The 18,656-nt window shown below is 42.5% G+C and overlaps 1 protein-coding gene across 1 annotated transcript; it reads left to right on the top strand.

Moving 5' to 3' along the window:
• The first annotated feature begins 2,649 nt into the window (after positions 1-2,649).
• Positions 2,650-9,409, top strand: LOC123453140 (DEAD-box ATP-dependent RNA helicase 3, chloroplastic). The gene is made up of 10 exons (XM_045129906.1): positions 2,650-3,042; positions 3,853-3,986; positions 4,094-4,505; positions 5,219-5,317; positions 5,786-6,010; positions 6,558-6,935; positions 7,285-7,428; positions 7,621-7,716; positions 8,104-8,486; positions 8,843-9,409. The coding sequence occupies exons 1-10, from the start codon at positions 2,689-2,691 to the stop codon at positions 8,910-8,912; spliced, it is 2,295 nt and encodes a 764-aa protein (XP_044985841.1). The 5' UTR covers positions 2,650-2,688; the 3' UTR covers positions 8,913-9,409.
• Positions 9,410-18,656: the final 9,247 nt, after the last annotated feature.

Raw genomic sequence — 18,656 nt, 5'->3', positions numbered from 1 at the left:
GGCGAGCGGCTGGGCCGCCGTGGCAAGCTGGGCCCACGCGACTGGAGGCCGAGGCTGGCGGTGGAGGCGCGCTGGGCCGGGGCTGTTAGGCCTACTCGCCTGTCAACGAGCGAGGAATCTCGATCGGATCTGATTCTCATTCTGGATCGGGTGTGGGGTGAGGCGACAGGGCGATGTAGGGCGCCGGCGCTAGAGACATCCGAGGCGGTGGCGGACGACAGGAACGGGCATCGCGGCAGTGGCAGCTGGGGCTACGGCTCCGGTCGGCGGCGGGTCTTCGGATGGCGGCGCGAGGCACGATGGCCTGGGGCGGATCCGGCGCGGGGCAGCCGCTGCTGCGCCGGCCGGCGGCGGGGCTTCGGATGGCGGCGCGAGGCACGATGGCCTGGGGCAGATCCGGTGCGGGGTAGCCGCTGCTGCTCCTGGATCTCAGGAGCTCTCGGGCAAAAGAGCTTGGGGCTCAGCGGGCGAGCATCGTGTCTCGGCCCGGATCGGGTCTGCAGTGGGCAGCGGCGACTGAGGAGGAGAGAGGAGGGCGAGGGGCGAGGTGGCGGCTGAGGAGTTGGCTGGCGACGACAAGTGGTGGCGCTAGGCTGGGCAGGCGCGGAAATTGAAGTGGGAGGTTGGAAGAGCCAGATTTGGAAGGGGTGGCCTTCCTTATATAGGCAGGGATCTAGGGTTAGGTTTTTTTTGAGGGGGGGGGGTCGACCCTCCGATCGCGATCGGACGTTTCGATCGGAGAGGTGGGTTAGGGTTAGCTTAGGTTCGCTAGTTGGGCCGTGTTAGAGAGGCTAGGTGGGGAAGAGAGGGAGGTTTGCGACCCGGCAACGAAGTTTTAAAACAACGAAAAACGTGTGACGATAAACCGATGACGCTAACGCTAGAGTCGGTCGTTCGGGTATGAAACGAACTCCGATTGCGATGAAATTTGGTAGGCGGCCTACCTACACTAAAACAAGACTGCACGCCAAGTTTCAACCCAATCCGAAAATATTTTATACACACTTTTATAAACAAGATTTTAATGATGTCGTGGACGCGTGCGTGTGTGGTTGGCCTCGAAACGGTCAACGACGAACACGCAGAGAACCGGCAACTATTAGCGGATGCAGTTTTGAAAACTGACGCCATGAAGTGCCGATGCAATGCAGATGATGTGATGATGAATGCGACATACAATCTAATCGCACGACAGCAACGAAATAAAAGGGAAATCTTCTGGAGCGTCGGTCTCGGAGCCTACAATGCACCACTTGAGAGACATTACATGATGGCGAGCCCGTTCATACGCACTTTGTCCTAAGTCCTAACCTAATCTCATGAAGAGATATTTCACAAAATATCAGAGAAGAAAGCATAGGGACAAAGCTGGGGCTGCGGCTCCGGTCGGCGGCGGGTCTTCGGATGGCGGCGCGAGGCACGATGGCCTGGGGCGGATCCGGCGCGGGGCAGCCGCTGTTGCTCCGGCCGGCGGCGGGGCTTCGGATGGCGGCACGAGGCATGATGGCCTGGGGCAGATCCGGCGTGGGGCAGCCGCCGCTGCTCCTGGATCTCGGGAGCTCTCGGGCAGAAGAACTTGGGCTCAACGGGCGAGCGTCGTGTCTCGGCCCGGATCGGGTCCGCAGCGGGCAGCGGCGGCTGAGGAGGAGAGAGGAGGGCGAGGGGCGAGGTGGCGGCTGAGGAGTTGGCTGGCGACGACAAGTGGTGGCGCTAGGCTGGGCAGGCGCGGAAATTGAAGTGGGAGGTTGGAAGAGCCAGATTTGGAAGGGGTGGCCTTCCTTATATAGGCAGGGATCTAGGGTTAGGTTTTTTTTAGGGGGGGGGGGGGGGGGGTTCGACCCTCCGATCGCGATCGGACGTTTCGATCGGAGAGGTGGGTTAGGGTTAGCTTAGGTTCGCTAGTTGGGCCATGTTAGAGAGGCTAGGTGGGGAAGAGAGGGAGGTTTGCGGCCCGGCAACGAAGTTTTAAAACAACGAAAAACGTGTGACGATAAACCGATGACGCTAACGCTAGAGTCGGTCGTTCGGGTATGAAACGAACTCCGATTGCGATGAAATTTGGCAGGCGGCCTACCTACACTAAAACAAGACTGCACGCCAAGTTTCAACCCAATCCGAAAATATTTTATACACACTTTTATAAACAAGATTTTAATGATGTCGTGGACGCGTGCGTGTGTGATTGGCCTCGAAACGGTCAACGACGAACACACAGAGAACTGGCAACTAATAACGGATGCAGTTTTAAAAACTGACGCCATGAAGTGCCGATGCAATGCAGATGATGTGATGATGAATGCGACATACAATCTAATCGCACGACATCAACGAAATAAAAGGGAAATCTTCTGGAGCGTCGGTCTCGGAGCCTACAATGCACCACTTGAGAGACATTACATGATGGCGAGCCCATTCATACGCACTTGTCCTAAGTCCTAACCTAATCTCATGAAGAGATATTTCAGAAAATATCATAGAAGAAAGCATAGGGACAAGCATGACACAACCCTCTCACCACGGTGACAGCGTAGAGGCGTTTCCTGTGAAGGAGGAGGCTCCCCGTCGGCCAAAAACCCTGGCAAACCCCTCCCCCCTATCCACCCCCCGGCTATAAACCCTCCCCCCCTCCTATCCAGAGCCGAGCAGCCATCCGTTCCATTTCTTATCGCTTCCCCCCTTCCTCCCCCCATGGCTTCCCTCCTCACGCTCCCGTCCCTCTCCCTCTCCAGCCCCAGCGGCGGCCTCGCGCCCGCGCTCCGGCTCCGCGCCGCCTTCCGCTGCTGGGCGCTCGGCCGCAGGTGGGCGGGCGCCGCCGCGGCCATCGCGTCGCCAAACTCCGTGCTCAGCGAGCACGCCTTCAAGCGCCTCGGGCTCGGCGCCGGCAGCGACGACGAGGATGAGGACGGGTACGGGAGCGACCAGGAGGGGCCCGCCGCCGTGGAGGGGGACAAGGATGAGCTCGCCATTTCCAGGCTCGGCCTCCCCGCCCAGCTCGTCGCCACCCTCGAGAAGCGCGGAATTACCCACCTCTTCCCCATCCAGGTGAGCTGAATTTCTGTCGTCTTTTGGAGCCGCTTAATTGTGTTTACGCCCCAATTTCAGGTTCCGAGGCTGTTCACTGTTGGGAGGAGAGCGGTGTCTGTCAGTGTAGAATTCAGTCGGTCATGTAATCCGTGGTGCATACATAGGTTAGCTGACTGTTAGGATGGCAGTGTTGTATGCCAGTGCAGCATTCGGTGAATTCAGTTGGTAGTGCCGTAGTGCATAGGCTCGGGAGGGTGTTGCACGTGATAATTGGAGCCACACTGTTCTTACCTTTTAGTGGGTAAAGGAGACGGTAGTGGTGTCATAACAAAGTTGCTAAGTGCCAACGCTGGAACCTAATACCATTTGTCCATGAACCCACAATTGGTTCAACACTACCCAAGCGACCATGTTGTGCTGTTGGTTGCACTTTGCATTGAGATTTGACAACACCTATGTTGTAGACTTTCATTCTAAGTCACACTGTCCTGTTCTCACAAATAGCACAGAGTATAGGCAAAAAATTGTCAGTTGGCGCAGGAGTTGGGGGGCAATTGTGCCATTTGTTCCCTTTTTTTTTCTTGAACAGAAGGTAGCATGTTTCATTTGTATTTCTAAGTCCAAGGTAGTTATGATAACACATTGTCTAAGCCATGCCCATTAAGGAAATGCATAATGTAACATGTAAAAAGATGATGTTAGTTGTATGAATTAGTTTTCCTTCTAACTATTCTGTACTATGTAACACATGTTTTCACTTTGCTTGTTTTACTCTATATGAGGTGCTTATTTGCCTGGTTGTTTACTGATTTTTCTTGTTTCCTCCAGAGGGCTGTATTGATTCCAGCACTTGAGGGCCGTGACCTGATTGCAAGAGCAAAGACTGGAACTGGAAAGACGCTAGCCTTTGGTATACCCATGATCAAGCAAATAATCGAGCAGGACGAAGGGCGGACTCCCGGGTACACATTTATCTCGTTTTGCATCTTCATGATGTGCACTTGTGCAGCATTAAAATCAGTTGATAATTCACATCCCCTAACTATGTTTTTTCTCTCTCTTTTTGCAGGCGAGGTCGTATTCCGAGAGCTTTGGTCCTTGCACCCACTAGAGAGTTGGCTAAACAAGTTGAGAAAGAAATTATGGAATCAGCGCCAAAGCTTAGTACAGTGTGTGTTTATGGTGGTGTATCGTATAATACCCAGCAGAATGCACTCTCCCGTGGTGTTGATGTTGTCGTAGGAACTCCAGGTCGCCTAATTGATTTGATAAACGGTGGAAGTCTTCAGTTGGGAGAAGTAAGGTATCTGGTCCTTGATGAGGCTGACCAGATGCTTGCAGTTGGATTTGAAGAAGATGTGGAAACAATATTGCAACAGCTGCCAGCTGAACGACAAAGCATGCTTTTCTCTGCGACCATGCCTAGTTGGGTGAAGAAATTGTCTAGGCGGTACTTGAATAATCCTTTGACAATTGATTTGGTATGGCTTTCACGCTTTTACATCTTTTCCTATTTTTCCCGGGGCCTTAATTTTTGCTGGTTATTTTGCTGTTATTTGTTTGACAAAAGTAGGCCATGAATCAGTGTTACTATCTACTTAAGAGCATTTTCTTGCATTTATTGCATTATCATCTTGACTTTAGACAGTCATGCATGTTTAATTGTTATGACCATGCTCTATGGTTCCTTCTTTAGTGTGCTATTCTGTGTAAATTCTGGGCACTAAACTTGGTATTTTGACACATGTGACCCATGATTGTTTATCGTACATTTGTTCTGTGAAGCTATATGTGAGATTGAAGTGTTGGGTTTAGTTCTTGGTCACGGTGCATGAACACAAACTTCAACAATGTGCTACCCTTAGCTCTTGTAACTTAACAAAGGAGTATTCGATGGATTTTACTGTTGCCATGTATTTGCTTGCGCGAAGGCGGCCAGCATATTTTGTAGTACTCTTCTAGTTTCTATTTGCTTAAATGGGAAGCTGGTGCGTCCCACTTGTAAAAATAATAAAACAGTGGGACATAAGAGACAAGACTGGCCTTAAAGTATTTTCCTTGCAGTTTTTTTAGCGCAACAGGCTACTTGCACCTGAAGATTTCTGTTGCTGCTCTGTGAGATATATGCTGCTATGCTTCACTATTTGTTTTTTATGTCCTAATCAGGCATTTGGTCCCTCCATGTTTTAATTAGGTTGGCGATCAAGATGAAAAATTAGCTGAAGGAATCAAACTCTTTGCTATTCCACTCACAACGACTTCAAAGCGCACCATTCTTAGTGATCTCATTACGGTATGTTAATGCAGTTTCATGATTTGTTGGCTTTTTTTTTTGTAATCTTTTCCTCTCTTCTGTTGTTTACTGCCCTCTGTTTTATGTCTAACCCCTGGGCTGAGATAAATAAAGCAGATAGTTTCAATGTGCATGATTTCGTTGATTAGCATTTACTTTTGTATGTTGACATTACTTTTTCTTGAATATAGGTTATACTTTCCTTGAACTTTTATTCTTTCATTCATTTAAGTTGCCGTGGGGCTGTATTTATCTTTTACAATAATGGCAGTCTTGGTTTAGCAGTTACAAATAACAACTACTTTTGTGCTTTTAGTTCTATGGGTGCTTGACCTTTTAAAAGTGCAATTAATGATTTGCTTGGACCTCTTTAGTGTTTTAACGTTGGTGCATAAGATTTTCGATGATATCCTACTTTGATCACTTTACATGTGTTAGTGCAATGTTACTCAAATCTTTAGTTGCCAGGTATATGCAAAGGGTGGGAAAACTATTGTTTTCACTCGGACAAAACGGGATGCAGACGAGGTATCATTAGCATTGACAACCAGTATTGCGTCTGAGGCGCTTCATGGTGATATTTCACAACATCAGCGTGAGAGGACATTAAATGGTTTCCGCCAAGGGAAATTTACTGTGCTTGTGGCCACTGATGTTGCTTCTCGTGGTCTTGATATACCCAATGTTGATTTGGTGGGTTTGCAACTCCTCTTCACTTCATCTGATTCTAGATACATATTTCTGCAAATCATCCAACCTCTAACACTAACTCTTTGTGCTCCGTTTGTTGACTGATAAATGTTTTGAATTTCCAGCATATAATATGTTTAACAACTTGTGCTCACCAAATTATTGCTTTGTATATCTCTGACAAAAAACAATTAGTAAATAATCAAATCTTTCAAGAACTTTCAGTCTCACACATTTGATATTATTTATGGTGCTAAAACAGTAAGTAAATAATCAAATCTGTGAAGAACTTTGCCTTAGTTACACACTGAATTTAAATTTGAATTCAAATACCGTCACACATTTAAGTCCGGGATACCTTTGTTTTACCATCCAGCTTTCATGCATTGTATCACATCTCAATCTGGTATCTTGGGTTAATCTTGCAATTCACGTGGTACTGTTTCTATCAATTGCTGTTAGCTTATTAAATTCATTTCAGCATTTTGCTATCTCAAGTGGATTATGGCAGATACGGATTAATGAATGAGAGATATTTATGTTAATGCAGATTATTCATTATGAGTTGCCAAATGACCCCGAGACTTTTGTTCATCGTTCTGGACGCACTGGACGAGCAGGGAAAGCAGGAAATGCAATCTTAATGTTTACAACCAATCAGCGAAGGACAGTTAAATCACTTGAACGTGATGTTGGGTGCAAATTTGAGTTTATTGGCCCACCTACAATGGAAGAAGTACTGGATTCATCTGCAGAGCATGTCATTGCTACTCTGCGAGGTGTGCACCCCGAGTCGATTCAATACTTTGTTCCAGCGGCTGAGAGACTAAGCCAAGAACTAGGACCTACTGCTCTTGCTTCTGCATTGGCACATCTGAGTGGATTTTCTCAGCCACCTTCTTCACGTTCCCTGATTAGCCATGAGCAGGTAAAAAGTGACACCAGGAGATTACTCGTATGCATGGTTTTTACATGAATTCCACCAATCCGAACTAATTTGCACAGTGAAGTAAAAAAGACATTTTACCTGTTCTGCTATCATTATGATGCAGTTGTTCTTGCTTAAAACTTAGAAGTGCCTTCTAGACTTCTGAATTTATCCAGTTGATGTTATATGTTTACTAGTACAGTCTACTGGTAGTAGAGTTACTACTAGTATCCGAATTGCCTTTACTATGATAGGTTATCCATAGCTTTGTTGTGCATTTGCCTTGTCTTACAGTTTTCTATTAAGCATGTCGCCTTCAAATACTCTCGTTAACTCTATTAAATTGCAGGGATCGGTGACACTACAACTAACCAGGGATCCAGAATATGCAAGAGGCTTCTTTTCTCCTAGATCTGTCACCGGTTTTCTGTCTGATGTCTCTCCATCTGCTGCTGATGCAGTTGGAAAAATATACCTAATAGCAGATGAGAGGGTGAGTTTTTTCTTCAGTATGTTGATCATTTGCTTCCATGCATTTGTTCCTTTAGTAGTATCATTTTCCTTTAGGGAAAGAAAGGTGCATGCATAGTAACTGAACCATCATTATGAGGCACAATCTCTTTTCTATTATGTCCCTTGTTCAAATAAATTTTCAATCTTTTGTACACATTGTCGATTGTACCAGGTCCAAGGAGCAGTCTTTGATTTACCCGAGGAGATTGCAAAGGATCTGCTTACCATGGAACTGCCCCCAGGAAACACCTTGAGCAAAGTAACAAAGGTAGCTTTTGCATCTTGATCTTCTTAAGTTAATTACTATGGATAATCTGTGCTCGGGAATATTGATGGCTTGGTACGGCATACATAATGGCATCACTTGTTGGCTAAATTTTGAAAAGTCTGACCAAGATAAATTGATTTAAAGGCCTAGTTCTATAATGTTTATTTCTTTACTATATTATGTCTTTCACCTCTAGCCAAGCCAAATTGACCTATTGTTATATGTGATGTCTATGATCCAATGAAATAAGGAATGATAAATTAACAATGTGCTAGTCTTGCACTGCACACACTATATAGCGCCGTACTTATAGCTCTCTTGTTCTATATGTGATGCTGGTTGTTATGAGCTAGTGTGGTGACTGTTTTTATTACTTTTTGCTTGCAGCTGCCGGTGTTGCAAGATGATGGCCCTGCTACTGATTCTTACGGCCGATTCTCAAACTCAGACCGGGGTTCTAGGAACCGGCGGGGGTCGTCCAGGGGCGGTATGGGTGGCGGCTCAAGAGGACGTGGTGGTTGGGACTCTGATGAAGGATTCCGTCGTGGTGGCAGGAGCTCCAGCAGACCTGACAACGACATTTGGTCAGATGATGACTTTTCAGGTGGTGGTGCGAGAAGATCAAACCGTTCGTCATCCCCCAGCGGTGGCCGCTCGTCCTATGGTGGGCGTGGTGGCTCGTCATCCTTCGGTGACAGATCCTCCTCCTTTGGTGAACGTTCATCGTCATACGGTGGTCGCGGTGGCTCGTCCTTTGGCAGCAGGGACAGGTAAGCATCATCGAATCACTCAAATAACATTAGAAATTGCTCTTCAGATGCACGCCTATCCATCTTTAGGTCGTCCATTTGCTTCTTTTTTACCCATGATGATGTTCTTTTCACTAAGTAGATGCGAGTTTGAACATGTAATGTGACACTGAAGACTAGAACTCCACTACTTTTATCAAGTCAGCATCAGTACATGTGTACACCTGATGCTTTATACTACCTATTACCTAGTGCTAGGCAATGAAGCTGATGATGTTTGCTAGTTTTTGGCCCTGCTGCAGCTTACCTGAATCCTGACCAAAACTTACTTTGACCTTTTTCTTGAGCTAATACTCCCCCACAATTTGCATGAGCAGAAGCTTCAGTGGCGCGTGCTTCACATGCGGTCAATCAGGGCACAGAGCATCAGACTGCCCGAACAAGTAGACGGCGCATACGAAGTGCTGCTTGCCTGCCGCGCTGCTCCGTTCGGGCCTCATCAGCTTCCGACAAGCGGCTGGACAAAGCTGAACACAACGCCAAGGAACATCGCAAGGCCGGCCTCCCTTGTGTGTCGATCTGTGATCTGCATATGCCCGATGAACGGCTGGCTGTGCTAGATACTACTACAGTTTTGTGTGGTCGTCGTTTCACAGAGGAGATGATTTTTCTGGCACGCTGCTGACACGCCGAAGGGGAGCCTGGCCTTCCGCTGAATTATTCGTGTAATATCTAGGGGTTTTACAGGAACGTTGCTTGTTTTAATTTTTTTTGGTTTGCCGCTTGTCGGAGTTGGTGATAGAATGTTAACAACAGCTACTACTACATGGGCCCTGTAAAGTTCTATAGAACCAAGAAAGCATTCAGAACTGTTACACGTCGATTAGAATTACTGCTTTGAAATGTGAAAAAATGTCAAACTACCCTGAAGCTTTTGGTTGAAACATCAGAGTTTGTGGCCGGTTGTTCCTGGCAGCTCTTGCTTTTGATCTCTGCGAGATGAGATTGGATCTGTTAGAAAGGTATGTATATGTGTTTGGTCAGGTGCAGTGCACGAGGGGAGGTTTGACGCCCTGTGAGACGCATGCATGCATGGTTGAGTTCAACATGGTTTGTTGAGCGTTGTTGGTCGGTGAGGCCAAACTACTAGTAGGCCGTAGAGGATGCAAAAACTTCAAATTCAAAAAGGGTTTGTTTTGGCTGATGCAGTGTGAGGGTGATACGCATACGTGTTGGACACGGTCGCGCCTGGTGATTGGCATGTACGTCAGGGACGGTGTGTCGACGGGGTTGGGGTTGGTTGGCAACCGTATGAATCTATCAGACGGTAGAGAAGGACGCCGGCCAAACCATATGACATCAGGGGGGTAGGGATAAAAGGGGTCACGTCACTTTGTCAGGTTTGGTGCTAATCCCATCATGATAAACACCCTATTTCTCTCATGGGAATCCATAACGAGCACGCCATTGACCACGAGAGAAGAGAGAAAACCCGTCAGCGAAACAGTGGGTGTGTAACCCGAACCAAAGCGCTGGCGTCTTCACCGATGTCTGAAACCCCGAAGGCGCGCGTGCAGCCGGCCTGGCTGAGCCGGTCCTCTGCTGCGCCTTCACCGTGCAAATGCAAATGGATGCGCTCCACGCGCAGAGCATTCCTTTACTTGTGCAGATTCGCCATCCAACCCAAAGGACGTTTCCACGCCAATATAACTAAATGATTAAATCAAGCATAATTTAAATAAAAAATACTCACATGAATCTTTACGTAAGGTCAATGATATGCTCCCTCCATAAACTAATATAAGTGCATTTAGAATTGCTCTTATATTAGTTTACAGAGGGAGTAGAACTTAGATATGCAATACTTATCTCACATCTAGATGTGTTCTAACAAAATCGTATAAGAGCAAGTACAATAGTCCTATTCAGCAGGCTACAAGAATTCTGGCGTGAAAAATGAGCAAGTTTGAGATACCTATTCTGCGCAACTCCAAAAGCCGTGAAAATAAACGAGGATTTTTTTGGGATTAAAAAAAAATACTAGGCCGAAGAAGTACTAGATGGGCCTCAGCAGGAGGCCACAAGCCTGCTAGGCGCGGCCTCCCCCCTCGCCGCGCCTAGGGGGCTTGTGGGCTCCCACTTGGCCCTCTGGCTCCCCCCTTTTGTTACAAGAAGGGTTCGTTTCAGAAAAAATCAGGAGGAGGCTTTTCGAAGTATTCGCCGCCGCCACGAGGCGAATACTTGAGCAGAACCAATCTAGAGCTCCGGCAGGACGATCCTGCCGGGGAAACTTCCCTCCCGGAGGGGGAAATCGTTGCCATCGTCATCACCAACACTCCTCTCATCGGAGGAGACTCATCACCATCAACATCTTCATCAGCACCATCTCATCTCCAAACCCTAGTTCATCTCTTGTAACCAATCGGAGTCGCGCCACCTCACAAATCTAAGCTGGAGGAGGGTAAAGCCAGTAGAGAGAAGGGAACGCGCGCTTCGCTAGTCGACCGGCTGCAGCACAAGACGCGAGAAAGTTTAGTCCGCTTGCAGCTCGAAGCTGGCGACAGGGCCACTGCTCCAATCCCGTGCGTCTCACCACCCAATCAACTGCCTTTTCCCTTTCTTACCATGCATGCGAACATTGATTGCCCTGGCCTCAACAGCTCATATAAAGCCAGCCTTATTACATCAGACTTCGGCCCTGTTTCTTTGAAAAGTCCTAGGACTTTTTTTAGTCCCAACTAAAAAGTCTCTAGTCGCTACCCGTTTCTTTCCAAGGACTAAACATGGACTAGAGGTAATTAAATGACATGCAAAAAACCATGTTACCCCTAGTAATATAATAGAAGTTATTAAATGACATGCTAAAAGTAGGGGCACTGTTGGAAAAAGTGTCAAAAAAGTCCCAAAAGTCCCTCCCATAGGGACTTCTCCCTTTAATCCCTAAAAATCCCTCCTGTTTCTTTTAGTCTTTTTTAGTCCCTACACCAAAAAGTCCCTGGAAAGAAACACCCCCTTCTTTTACGAGGCTATTGTTGACATGGCACCGATATACAGCTGGTAGCCGGCGTTTCTATTAGCCATGCTCTAACTAAACTACCTCACTGTTGTCTGAAAGTGACGATAAAAAATACTGTACTAGTGATCTAAACGCATTTTTTTACGGAGGAGTACTTTAGAAGGAGTATTAACTGCCGTCGACGTGGACACGTGTGTAGCACGCGTTACATTCATCGTAGTTGTTTGAAGTAGAAAGTAAAGAACGAGAGAGATGAATGAAAGATGATTCATTAGTCTTTATTGATGATAGCAATGGGGTATTTATACCCGGACGGAAGTACACATGTTGTTTGGGAGTCAAGTAACTTGAAGTTACTTAAGGGCCAAGTTATTACATAGTTTCCTTGAGAGTCAAGGAAGTGCAAGGTTGCTTGAGGACTAAGTAACCTATCTAAGAATTAATTTAATCCTAATCAGCTTAATTAATAAGCAACTAATCTATTCTTAACACTCCCCCTTGTACAACGCCTCTTCTTGAGTATATGCATCATCTTCATAAATTCTTTGAATATTCTTGAAAGTCTCCTCCAAAAACCCTGTGGGAAAAATATGAGGAGAATTGTGCAAATATGTTGCTAAAACTCCTTTAAACCAAGTGGAAAAAATAATAAGGAGAAAATAATGCAACATATAATGATTATTGTCTCTTGATAACTCATATGAGAAAAACCTTTGAAGAAGGAGAAAACTCATTGGTGAGTTTAGAGAACAATTGATATGTCTTTAGTACTTCCTTTAAAACCCCAATAGGGAAAATAAAAAGTATGACATATGATCTTTGACAAGATATTGCCTCATTAAAAACCATCATGAGAAACTTTTGAGAGAAAAACTCATATGGGAAAAGAGTGCATTTGACATGTCATTGTAAACTCCTTTAAAACCCAGTGGGAAAAATATAAGGAGAAAATGATATGGCATATACAAACACTTGTGATTATATTGTCTCGTTAAAAACCTTTTATGAGAAACCATTAGGGAAAAACTCATCAAGGAAAAAAGAGTACAATATATGCAATCTGGTGATTGTTAATAGGTTATAGTTTGGGAGATTACACCCGTGAACTTTGCAAATATGGTGGATGTCTCATACCAATTTCATTGACATGAACATAAGATTGTGTACAATCTGTTGGATTTTCACATGATTTTGTTTGCAAATTATTTCCTCACTTTTCTTTAATCCATGAGGATAAATAGTTTCCGAGCAATGTGATTTATGATATTGCTCTTCATATAACCTGTTGGTATTGAGTAACACAAGTGGAAGTAGCTTTATAAATCAAGTAATGTGATTCTGATGAATCTCAACCACATGATTTTGAGTGTGGTTAATCATTCTGTCAAGCCATGCATATTTTGCAATGATTTTAGATAAAACAATTATGTCAGAATGATAAGTGAGAATAACCATTAAAGTCCATTTAGATGACTTCCATATAAAGGCTATTCCAACAAATTCAGTCATTGATATGGCGTCATTGGGATCAAATAAAGAGCCAATATCATCATATCATATCGTGGTCATATCTTGTATTTCTTGATGGAATTGTCCAATATTTATTCTGAGCTTAAGATATAAGATGATATTCCATATATCAAGCATGTACCTTTTGTTGGGGGTTGCACTCTGAACAAACATAGCAAATATGGTGTCAGGCCTGACATAGTTTGCAATCATATGAGTGCTTTGACATTAGTGAGATATAGAACTTCAGGTCTTTATGTCACTTCATTATCAACCCTAGGTATGTACCTTATCAAAGGTAGTATGACCATACATGTCTTTTGTTGTTATGATATATCCACACTGAACTTCTCGTATATGTTTTGGATATATGTAGACTGATATGTATTCTTGAGAGAATGCTCAAGTTGTAAGCTTAAGCTAAATTTGGTTGAATCCAAATTTTTCGTCTTGAGATGATTTTGTGTATGTTTATGTCTTGTAGAGACATTGATGATGAAATCATCGATATACACTGAGGTGATGTAAGGAAATAAAGTTTTGGGATTCCTTTATTAACACATGAACAATCATCATCCTTTGAGTAATCCTCTGAAGAAGGAACTCGTCTAGTCGGTAGTACCATATGATTCACGACTATTTCTAGTCATAGAGTGACTTATGAAGTTTTACACAATACATGTTGCGATTTGTTTTTGGATTCGGAAATGAAGCCCTTCAAGGACTTTAATATAGATTTCCAAAATGAGTGACTCATATGGGTATGTAGTCATTGCATCCATTAACTGCATGGATAATATTATTTGTACTGCCAACTGTATTTATTATCGAAACATAGTTCCACTCATACCAAGAAGGTATGTTACATCGTAATCGATGTTGGGTCTCTGCGTGAACCCTTTTGCTACAAGCCTCGCTTTTTCACCACCTCATGGACTTTGTCTATGAATGAGAAGTTTTTAGTATTCCATATGGAAGATACTTATGAGGAGTAGGTATTACTGTGGTAAATACCACTCTTTGATTGGCGAGTGCTATTCTTCATTACTTGCTTCCTTTTATGTGAACCAATATGAGTACAAGAGGCACTCTACCATGGATTTTGGTTCAGGGCCCAAAAGGTTTTAGCAATCTTTAGAAGAAATATATGTCGACAAATGTAGACTTATGTTATATGATTCTAGAGGAATCGATGAAATTTGTGGAAATGTATTTATTCCTTTTAACTCCTTGTGATTTCTTACAACAATGGAGTCAAGGTGTTTCGATGTCCCGACACCAAAACATTTGTGCACATTTATGTCGGGCTTTGGATGATGAGCATCCAGTGATGTGTCTTTCAACTTGATGTTGAATTACATTTACTGGTTGAGGATTTGATTTCCTCTGTTTCCGCGGAAGCATATGCGATATTATATCTCATGTGGTCAGATTTCTTCCCCTCTTGCTCTCATTTGGGGAGAAGAGTGGTTTATCAGGTACCTCCACTCTTTATGACACTTTACTACAGGAATATAAATTTGAGTGACACCTTTGTCATGAGTAAATGTATATGGCAGATTTGCAATAAGTTGCAAATATGTGATTCTAAACTTCTTGTTCAGATTCTTTGAGTACGTGGATATAAGGACTAAATGTAAATAACATGTCTAATTTATTTCTTGACATTCTTTGTGGTACTAATCTCCCCCTAATGCTGGAAATGTCCTTATTGCTGATGCAATCAGCATACGGGCTGTGAATAATTTTGATTGACGGATAAATTGTTATTCCTCACATAGTTTCCTAAATTTCTGTGAGAGCCCATTGATGTACGCTGGAGTGGTGTTATCGTGTAACTGAATTATCGCAGATAGGATATACTTTGTTGATTTCCACGTAATTACTACAAGGGGAAAGTAGTATGCTATGCAGTTGGTATGATTTAGATCATACTTACGGTGTGTAATGCCGTATTTGTCTAGCATGAGGCTAGTAAATTACGATTCTATAAGTTTGTTCATATTATTAATTTCACTATCTTTGATAAGATATTGAACTAAACCATTATGTCTATGTACATAAAGTATTAGGTATAATCAGACATTGCTTGTGAAATGAGTTCAACGAAGTTGTCCATTCGAATGGATTTATCCCTTGTTTAGGATAACTAGCTTGCTCTTACTTTGAGAATTTAAGCAATTAATTTAGTTATATCATTCATGGTTTGTGTGATAAGAGACACACTGGAAATCATTTTATAAATGTTTTCATGAGTACAATGAAGTATCTATATAATACCACACAATGGTTGAGTAATGCACATATCTTTTGAATGTGTTCAAGGAAGAATGAGTTGGCTCATTTAGAATTGTAAGGTGAGAGTTCCTTAAATTAGATTCCCCTATGGCACATGTGGTGCACATAAAATGTGATGATTTGGGAAATTTTGCAACTTGTTAAGTTATGACCAATAGAATTGTCAATAATTTTCTAATCATCCCCAAACCAGGATGGCTAAGGCTATTAAGCTTTATATTTAATTCATTAATACTTAGAAAATAATTGTGTACGCAACAATATTCAGTATGAATTGATTCATACATTCAAAATTTATCAAATATAATGTCCAATAAATGGGGTATTGGACATTACACTACATGTAGTAGCACAAGTATAGGCTAATGTTATTTTGGGAATAATTAGGATATTCCATGAGGTCACCCATATTACTGAAAAATTAATTATGCAAACATATCATAGGCATAAAGGAATTGATCATTCTTTTATTACACTATATTTTTGGTTCTCCTTCTCATGAAGATTTGAAAACAATCATTTACGAGGATATTTCCTCGTTGTATGTTTGCAAATTTTCAACTATCCCAATGAACTTATTTACCTTCTTAATAAATTTATGGTTTGGTTTGACCATATGTTTGACGGTTTGGTAATCATATGTATGATACTTATGTAACCACACATTTGACAAACTTGAGAGTTGTCTTTGTGATCATTTGAAAATGATCAATTACCAATTAAAAGGTAATTATGTCATTGGTTGTCTTTAGCCTTCACTTTACTTTGAATTCCTCATGGTTCTATTTTGTAACCACTGACTTGCATAGTATTCTTAATGCTAGCAAATATTTGAAGCACCCATTGGGTGAATATGATGATTTTAAGAAATAACATGTTTCTTTACCATGAAAGTTGTAATACCATCATAAGAGGATGTAAAGTGTATTATGGGCTTTTCAATCGGATTCAAATACGAAAAATATTTGATAATAAAATCTCAACTTAAAGTTGATTTTATGACTACCAAAATTGTAAGTTGCAATAGACTTGAGGCCTTGAAAAATATATATTATTGGGTGATCATTCCAAATGTGCTCATGGCAGCATGTTTCTCTTAAGAGAAATATTCAAGGTGAATAAATATTCATCATTATGTACTTAGTTTGAGAACTAAGTGAACTTGGTGACACATGAAATACATATGAATATACTTAGCTATTAAGAGAATAGTCATGACACATATTCCAAAGGTGGAGTTATAGTGGCCACAAATGCACATGTGGATATAATGACTGATGTCATGAATCATCTTACGATAAATACTCCCACCTAACATGAATTTAAAGCATTTGGAGATGTCAGCCATGTGTTACATGAAAATGCTATTGCATTCATTTTAATTTACTTCTATGAGTAAGAACTATATATTGATAAAATAATTTGTTTGAGAACAACCATGGCCAAGGTGATCCTTGGTGAACCTAGGTGTATCCTTCAATATAACACATGCATTGAAATTATTGCTAATGTTTTGGACTTCATTCATGATAAAAAGTGTGACTTTAGAGTCACAGCCAAAAACATATACTTTGCAATTTTAACATTGCTTTGTCACTATGAAAATAACAACCACAATGTGATGTGGATCTTGCAATAGTGTTTGAGACACTCGCTATAAATTATGGCATCCATCTTGGATGACACTATAATTAGAAATAGTGACGTAGGCTTCATTGCCATGCATTTTACGAATGTAGTAGAAGGTAATCACAGGTATATGCAAATATTTTCATAGTTTCCTATGACATATTCAAGCAAAATGTGCAAGACCAATATTTACTATGAGAGTAAAATATTTTAGTAAACAACAACAATAAATGCTTTAGAGGAGCAAGTTCTTGTTTGGCTGATGCCTTATATGTGTAAGCCTCAATTGATATAGAATAACACTTTGAAGATAATCACCAGTATGGTGTAGATCTCGCAATAATATAAAACATAGTCTGACTTTTGTCAGTAGATGTTCATAATTCTATTACCTTATGTTATGCTATTTTTAAGAAAATCACTTTGAAGGTAGTCATGTGTCAGAATGACATGATGTAGACCTTGCAGTAATAGTGGATAGTCTGCAAATTTTTGCAGTAGATGCCAGTATTACCTTATGATATCTTGAGGTAGTCTCGTCTAATATTAATATTTGGAAGAGCACTTTGAAGATAGTCATCTTGCCAAAATGACAAAACGTAGATCTTACAGTAGTGATGGATAATCTACAAAAATATGCAGTTGATGCCATCAAATACATTGTGATTCACGAATAAACTTGGATGCCATCATATTAAGTATGAGGCTATGTAATCCTTGTTTTGAATTACAATAACATTTGTAAAAATTAAAATTAATTGCAAAATATAGTTGTTCTAAAACGCATGCCTTAGGAAATGTTTGCGGCAAAGACATATATATTGTCTTAAATTGCGAACGATGCACGTTGCATTTAGTATTACTGTGGTAATACATATAGATGCAAAACTTAATAATTTACATATTTATGTAATATATGAAGACATGAGGCTTCACATGATATTTTACAAGATGTAAAATGACGCATAATTATATTTTATGCAGTCTTAGAAGACATAAAAGTCTAACATGAGGGAAAAAGGAATGTCTTATCCACAAATGAAAAAAAGTAAGAGGACTAATCTGTTCCATGCTGATATGGTCGCCGACGTCGTTCAAGAGGGCTATGAGCCTATGACTGTGTGTAACCGCCATCGACGGATTGCACCGTCTGCTCTCAAGAGACACGATCAATGGATCATTGATGCTGATACACCGCCGCGTCCTATGGCTGTAGCGTAGCCGCTGCATTGTGCGCCCAAGAGCGCCACTTCAATCCAGCGGTCGCTCCTCGTCGTGTTCACAAGCGATTTGCATGCATAATACAGAACGAGAGTTAGATCCGTGATGGATCGTGAGGAGACAAAAACAAGACGAAAATCTTCTGATCTATCTTCCCTGTACAGTTGCATGTCCGTCCATGTACGAAGTTCTCCAGCAATCAATTCCGAAGAAGCGTCGTTACACGATATTGCCGTTGGACTCCCTGGACGAATGATGCCGGCCGACTGCTGCAGGCGTGCCTATCTGAGGAAGAACTACGCTGCAGCGGTTCGTGTGTCCTCGATGATGCAATTGGTTGGTTGAAATCTCTGACGTCGGAGCGATGTTGTGGTGGCTTTCGTCCGTGCGTTGATCATGTCAGATCTCCATGCTCCAAATTGATGCATGCCGAATCAACAATAAAGTTGATTAGAATACCCATTTGTTATTCAAATCAGAAACAGGACAAATGAAGTGCAGCGTGCAGTGATCCATCA

This window comes from Hordeum vulgare, chromosome 5H, assembly GCF_904849725.1.
Source record: "Hordeum vulgare subsp. vulgare chromosome 5H, MorexV3_pseudomolecules_assembly, whole genome shotgun sequence".
Taxonomy (NCBI): Eukaryota; Viridiplantae; Streptophyta; class Magnoliopsida; order Poales; family Poaceae; genus Hordeum; species Hordeum vulgare.
Note: the sequence above shows the minus strand (reverse complement) of the source record. Positions and strands in the feature narration are given on the sequence as shown.